Source organism: Galeopterus variegatus, unplaced genomic scaffold (genome assembly GCF_000696425.1).
Source record: "Galeopterus variegatus unplaced genomic scaffold, G_variegatus-3.0.2 Scaffold9569, whole genome shotgun sequence".
NCBI classification, from domain to species: Eukaryota; Metazoa; Chordata; class Mammalia; order Dermoptera; family Cynocephalidae; genus Galeopterus; species Galeopterus variegatus.
Window position 1 is genome coordinate 23,080 of NW_007735680.1, and position 7,723 is coordinate 30,802.

Genomic DNA, 7,723 nt, shown 5'->3' on the forward strand with positions numbered 1-7,723 from the left:
GAAAGAGCGGGATCTTCTCAGGGAGCCTCCAAAGGCATTTGAAGTATGAGCTGTCAACTCTTGAACTTTCAGAGATGTGAGCAAAGTTGCTCCCAGAACATGTGTCTGCTGTGCTAACTGTGGACAGGTGGTACTAGCTGTCATTTGCTCAGTGCCATCCTGAACTTTGAGACACTTGGGCTTACAAATATATGCATTTTGGAACCTAACCTGTTTTTTTTTTTGTCTTTTTTTTTTTTTTCGTGACTGGTAAGGGGATCGTAACCCTTGGTGCGGTGTCGCCCACATCGCACTCAGCCAGTGAGCGCACCAGCCATTCCTATATAGGATCTGAACCCGCGGTGGGAGCGTCGCTGCGCTCCCAGCACCGCACTCTCCCGAGTGCGCCACGGGGCCGGCCCCTAACCTGTTTTTAAGGAGAGGGCTCCTGGCTAGGTAGTTCATTGAGGCTGAAGGCTACTTGTGCTGGAATTTGGGCAGTGAGGGCCAGCTGGGAGGGCAGAATCAGACGGGACGGGCTTCTGTGCTATACCAGGGAGGGTAAATTTGACTGGAGGGTGGATGTTCTCACAATGGCATTTTAAGAAATAGTGATAGCTTATTTTGTGACAGGTCCCCTTCTAATGACTTTACAAGGGTGCTGCAAAAAGTTCATGGAAAGGGCCGGCCAGTGGCGCACTGCTACAGTGCGCCGCTTGGGAGCGTGGCGGCACTCCCGCTGAGGGTTCGGATCCCACATACAGACTGGTTCCCGCTCACTGGCTGAGTGAGGTGCGGGCGCGACACCGAGGGTTGCGATCCGTTGCCGGACACGAAAAAAGACAAAAAGGAAAAAAAAAAAAGTTCATGGAAAGATTCACATTAACTTTTAATTCTATTTTTTTCACGAACCTTTTGAAGTACCCTTGTCTGCTCAAGAAATTTATCCGGCAGGCACTGTTACTCTCCCTCTTTTACTGATGGACTAACTGAGGCACAGAAGGTTGAGTAGCAGCTGGATTCAAACACACACATCCTGATTCTGGAGTCCTGCCCTTGACCAGTATGCCGATGATGAACTTGGTAGTAGTGTTGGGTGCACATTTAAGGGACCCTAGTGGAGGTGGGAGGGCTGGGAGGAAGATTTTACAGAGCCAGGAAAAACAGTGAGGAGAACTCGTCTTAGATAAGGGCAGTGGGAGTGATGTGGAGGGGAGGGGGTGAAGCGCTATCATGGAAACATTGACGCTGTTTGTAGCCCAGGAAAGACAGAGGAGTCAAGGACACTCTCTCAGCTTTCAGTGAAGAAGATCGTGGTTTGCTATTTGGATTGTATAGTGGATTGAATTATGTCTCCCCAAACTCACTGGAACTTGAATTGTGATCCCCAAGTTTTATGTATTAGAAAGTTGGTCTCCACTGTGACTGTGAAGAGGGTGGGAAATCCTATTCTGGTCATTGAAAGGTGGAGCTTGAAGAAGTGATTGGATTGTAGGACCGTGCCATAGTGAATGGATTACAAATGGTGGTCAGGGGTGTGGTTCTGAAGGCTTTAAAAGAAGAGAAGAGTCTGTCTCTCTCTCTCTGCTCCCTCTGCTTCCACCGTCATGAGACCCCTGGGTCACTGTCACCACCATCAGATGGACTTTGGACTTCCCAGCCTCAGAAACTGTAAGCAATAATGTCATTTTTCTTTATAAATCACCCAGTTCCAAGTACTTTTTTATAAGCAACAGGAATGGACTAATACAGATTGCATCTTACTTAGAACCTAGAAGTTTTAAACATATATCTAAAAGCCAGCTTAAAAATTCTTCAACCCTTTAATGGCAAAGGATGGAAAAAAAATTCCCAAGGGAAACCAGGTGATAGTGATTAAGGCCATCCCTCTTTTGGCCTCTGTGCTGTGCGAGGGCAACCTTGTGGGTTCAGTATGGAGGCTCGTGATGTGAACTCTAGGAAGGCCAGGGAGAATGGACTGAAGACCAGGTGCTCGATTTATGCCCCCACCTGGGCAAGATCACCCATAGTAAAGGTCTTTTAAATGTAGAGCACAGATATATATTAACCCTTGGTTGTTACTTTCTAAAAATCATATTATTGTTTATGCAGGAATTGTGTCATGAAGTTTTGACATGCAGGTTTTATATTGTGGTGTCAACTCTACTATTCAAAGTTTTTCAATTGCTTTTACATTGATAAGAAAGCCATTCTTCAAACACAGATTAATTTTTCTCATATATTTTCTTTAGTCTCTTCATGTACTTTTCTATACTTAATTCTTCGAAACATCAGAAATATATTTTGAGGTATTGTATAATTGTTTCTGTACCTTGAATTTTTTTCATTCCATTTATTCAATAACAAATAGCTTTTTATATATGAAGGTACTTCAAAAAAGTTTGTGGAAAAATAAGAATTAAAAGATAATACCAATCTTTTCATAAACTTTTTGAAGATCCCTTGTATTTCAGGATCTTCTTCAGGTCCACCTCTACATTTTTTATTAATCTAATTCAATCTATTTAATTCTTGCACTAATACCATGCTTTTTAATTATCATAGCTTTAAAATATGTTTTAATATTATTGATGAAAATCCTCTTCCCTTCTTTTATTTTTAACAACTTAATTAATCATTCTCATTCTGTTGGATATCTGCATTTTTACTTTTATTATTTATTATTTGTGGGCATATGAGAGCTATAACTAGGTAGATACTTAGAGATCTTAGCCAAGCCACACTGAGATGCTTGACCCACAGACTTTGAGATGATACATTTTTTTATTGAAACATAATTGATTGTATATATCTATGGGGTACAGTGTTGAATATCAATACCTGTGTGCAATGTGTGATGCTCAAATGAGGATAATTACTGTATTTATCATTACACAAGGTATTCATTTTTTGTGGCCCTTTACCAATTTCTCGCTAACCTCCCTCCCACTCCCCCTTTCTCTCCTCTGGTGGCCTCAGTTCTGTCTCTTCTTTTGAAAGTTCGATGAATTATTGTTATTCTTCTTTCTTTTCTTTTCTTTTCTTTTCTTTTCTTTTCTTTCTTTCTTTCTTTCTTTCTTTCNAAAACAACTAGCTAATCATTTCATTAGTAGCTTCTTAAATGTAAAGGTGGTTTCCAAATGACATATGCAGGAATTCTATCTATATGGCTTACTATGAGAAAATAAAACTACATATGCTGCGTGTGTATACAAGTACATACTCACATGTCTGTTGTATGCTCAGTTTGTAAGCAGGTGTTTTTAAGCTTATAAGCGTCTACTAAAATCTTTACTACAGTCCTGGAATAGATTGCACGTCACAGAATTACAGAAAAATGAAGGATCCCCCATAGCACACACACACTGACCACATGTAGGAATTGGTCAGTGCTTGGGGTTTCTTTCCCTGCAGGTGGAGGGGAGTGAACACCTGCTGGTACTTACAGTCTCGGCATCGCCGTAGAAGGCAGCCAGGTCCAAGGGAGTGCGGCCGTTCTTGTCTGTCTGGTCTATCTCGGCTCCTTCTTCAATCAGATACTGGACCACTGCCCTGTGACCTTTCAGACAAGCCCAGCTTAACGCTGACAGACCCTCTTTGTCCAGAGAAGAAAGGGTGGCACCTGAAAGAAAGGCCCATTCACAGAATATGAACCTTATAAGACAAAGTCCAGAATGAACCGTTTCAGTACTGCAGGATACCTGGCCTGAGCACGTCAGTCAGGCACCGTGAGATTGAAGCAATCCCCGATCCCCATGCCGAGCTGACTAGTGAGCACGTGGGCACTACCTATTGTCTCTACTTGTGTCTATGTTTGAAAATTTCCATAACAAAAAGACTTAAAATTTGAGCCAAAAAGTAATGAATGGGTCTGCCAAAGCTCTTTCTTTGTCCATCTAAAAGAAACCTATGTGGGGCGGGGGCACGCTGCTACCTTTTGAAAGAAGAAATTCCACGGTGCTCAAGTGCCCTTCACAAGCAGCCACCATGAGGGGCGTCCGGCCCTGCTTGTCACTTAGGTTCACATCACAGCCGCGTTCCAGCAGCAGTCTAACAATCTGAAAGAAACACTTGGAATTACAATCTTCCTGCTACATTTTAAGCCACATACTCTATACCCAGACAGGTTTCTCAGCCTTCAAAAGTACTCAGAAATGACTCTCTGCTTTCAAAAATCCCTCTACATTGTGTGATCTAAGGGGCTTAAAATCTTCCTACTGTATTCCTTGAACAAAATCTTTTTCCAAATATAGACTCTTTTTAACGTGCCCAATTCACTACTATATCTATCTACAAAACATCCACACACCAGGCAGAAATAGTAATTTGGCAGAAGGGGGATGCCAATCACAAACAAGTAATGACAAGACACTACAATGGGGGATGAGGGGTAGCTAAGCATAACCAGGGGGTGGGGGCATGAGCATGGTCACATGGGTCCCAGGCTGGCACTGAAGCTAAGTACCCGCAGTAGAAGGGCGTGGGGCAGGGGAGGGGGACGTGGGAAAAGCTCACCTGACACACCCCCAAGCAATGGGTTAGTGAATGGCTTGCCCTTCATGGAGGTCAACTTTTAGCAAAGCTTTCTGAAGGAGATTCTCAGCCTCAGCAATAGGCCCTTAAACCGTGCACAGTGGTAAGGTTGGAAGAACAAGCAAAAAACCAGACAAATGACTCTTCACCACTGTTTCCAGCAGGAACCACTTTATCCACAGGGTAAGCCTAGAGCTGCTCCTCGGCACGCTCCGTGACATTGCCGCCACCACAGAACATGGCACATTCCCACTGCTTTCCTGCTCTTTATGCACTAACCAATGCTTCCTAAACTTTCCTGTGACTTAAAGAACACTGAGACTAGGAGAGAGGATCAGCCAGAGCATAGGGTCTAAGCTGAGAGGGCGACAGGGAATGGATGGTACAAACCAAGCTCTTGGGAATGCAAAGGAGAAAAGCCGAAATCCTGGGGGGAGCACTCACGGCTCCTACCAATGCAGTTAGTGGGGCTCAGCAGAAACATGATTCTGTGATGTCAACTTGGGTCTAGAAAATTCTTTTTATACTGGGCATGATAAGATCCTTTGTATTTGTAACTTTGGTGTGACCTGACACTAGGTGTGGGGTAGGTATGTGGTCACTGCTCCAGGGGGTCCCCACTCTCTTGCATCTGGTAAAGGCGACAATGCATCACTCATAGTTTAAAATAAGCAAACAAAAACAAACAAAAACCAGCCTGAGTCACAGTGCTGGATGGAGGGAACATGTTTCCTTTTCCAAAGAGCAGGACAAATCAGCTCTTCTTCCAGGTGTGCTGGATGATGGGTTACAAAATAACTAACACAGATAAATTAGAGCAAATCTTCTATTAACAGATGGGTCCACCTACTCCATCCCCTTCACAGTTAAGGGCAGTGCTGTGCGTCTGACTGGACACAGTCCTGCCCCAGCCCACATGGCTGCCTGCACCGCGCTGTCAGGTGGCTGCCTCACCAAGCCCCCCACGGCACAAGCAGAGGCCAGGAAAGGTAGTAAGACAGGGCGTGGGGGACGCGGGTGCTCACTGCTTCGGCAGCATTCAGGGGCCCCCTGGGTACCTGCCAATGCCCTTGGCGTGCTGCACAAAACAAAGGTGGGACCCCTCTCCTGTTCGTCCGAGACACCACAGCTCCACACTCCAGCAGCAGCTCGCAGACCTCCAGCTTCCCTCTTCCTGCGGCAGCAGTCAGGGCTAAGGCAGAGTCACCGGGCGGAGGAGACTGTTAGTAACTGGTGGATTAAAGATGGCCACAGAGCCTCTGACACTCTTCCCTCCTGTTGAGAGGCAGGGTCTGTGTATCCTCTCCCTTTGCATCTGGGTGGGCTCTGTGACAGCTCTGACCAATGGAACACAGCAGAAACGATGCTGTGCCAGTGTCTGGGCTCAGGTCCTAGGAGATGAGCAACTGGCACTTCCTCAGAGAACTCATTCTTGGAACTCAGATGCTATGCTAGAAGGAAGTCCGAGAGAACCGAGGCCTGTGTATGGGTGACAGTCCCAGATGAGCCGCCAGCACAGCCAGCACCAACTTGCCAGCCATGTGCAGGAGCCATCCTGGAAATGGAACCCCTGCTAATGCATGTGAGCAGAGGTAAGCCACCCCCACCATGCCCTGCCTAAATGGTAGATTCAGGAGCACTAAGTTTTGTTTTTCATAGCAAAAGATAGAGAATATAGAGCCACACAAACACAGATTTATACTGTCCAGTCTGGCCTCTTACCCTAAAGCCACAAACCTCATTCAAACAAGAATAGTCACTGAGGCAGCAAGAGTGTATCGCACGTTCCTGCCTTTATGGAGCTCAGGTTCTTTTTAACAAGTCAAGATTTGGGGTTAAGGAAGGTGAGAACGAGCTGCTGTGAGCCCCGGGCAGCAGGTGGCGAGCTGCTGGTCGAGCTGCTGGTCGTGGTGGTGCTGCAGGGGGTCAGCTGAGGACAAAAGGAGGACGACAGCAAGGGAAAGAGAACAGGAGACAGCGTTGCCATGACACCCTCACATCAGTGACTGGGCTCCTGCTCCCCGATCTTAACTGGAGGACAGGTGGGAAGGGGTGCTTCTGCTATGTCACGTGACTCACACTGTCTGGAGGAAAGGGCACGAGGAGGTGGCAGCAACAATCCCAGGCCAGGACAACGAGCTCTTCGGTGGGACAGGAAAGGGCTGAGTGGCGTGGGACGGACACCCCTCAGGAAGGTGCATGCAGGCCGTGGGAGGAGGGAGAAGGCCGGGCGTGAGCTGCAGCCTGTTCCTGGCGTCTGCCGGGGCAACTCTGCCTTTAAATACAGCCTCGACGCTACACCTTTCCAGCTTCCAGAACAGAAAAGTGTCCCTACGAGTGAGTAAGACAGCCCTCTCAGGCGGAAAAAGGGGAAACACAGAAACAGCCCCTTCACAAAGGGTGAGGTCCAGATGCCAGCGAACTTACGAAAAGTGCCCAACCTTGTTAGTAATCCAGGTAACTGGGAAATGGACGTGCACAACGGGAATGCTTGCTCACACGCTGTGGTGGGAGTGAGGACAGGGTGATTGCTCTGGAAACAGGCTGACACCATATGTCAAAGACGTGTGTACCCTATGAGCCGGCAATCCCACTTGCAGACACATCCCCAGAGTCAGTTTCGGGGTGCACCTCACAGCAGCCCCAGACTGGAAGCAGCCCAGGTGGCCATCAGCAGAATGCATTGAGAAACCGTGGACCAGCCAAGCAACAGCATACTCGTACTATATGTGAGTAAAAATAACAGCTATGCAACTAAATGCAACAGAATGGGTCACTCTCACAAACGTCACCCTGATTCAAAGAAACAAAGCACAAACGAATATGCAGAGGTGACTCTGCTCATACACAGTTCAGGAACAGAGCACTGCAACAGCAGTCGTGGAAGAGGAGCCTTTGTCGGCCTTCTTTTAGAAAGAGTGGGACCCGGCTCAGTCTCCCAGGCACCTCAGCACAGCCCCAGGTCCTGGCAGCTGAGACCATGGGAACCAAGTGCTCAAGAGTGCTGGTTTCCACACACATGCCTAGGTCCATCTGTCCTCCTCAGACCCCTCTTGGGACAGCCAGCAGATGCCTGCTCCCTTTAGTGCCCATGATAAGGCCTGGGGAGAAGCTCCTGATCTGTGACCTCCTCTGGTGGCACCTTCTCCAGCTTCTAATCAGCATGGCTATGGCTTAACCCCCAGGAGCCACACACACAAAGGATGCAAAC

General features: G+C 47.1%; 1 protein-coding gene across 1 annotated transcript in view; it reads right to left on the reverse strand.

The window, feature by feature from the left end:
* Positions 1-3,421: 3,421 nt before the first annotated feature.
* LOC103609393 (protein TANC1) overlaps positions 3,422-7,723 on the reverse strand; it is a gene marked incomplete at its 3' end in the record, with an annotated part of 43,354 nt that continues 39,052 nt past the window's right edge. The window contains exons 12-14 of the mRNA XM_008593721.1: positions 5,571-5,704; positions 3,914-4,037; positions 3,422-3,601 (exon numbers count right to left, since the gene is read on the reverse strand). Of these exons, the coding sequence (XP_008591943.1) occupies positions 3,422-3,601; positions 3,914-4,037; positions 5,571-5,704 (438 nt within the window). The remainder of the gene's footprint in view (positions 3,602-3,913; positions 4,038-5,570; positions 5,705-7,723) is intronic.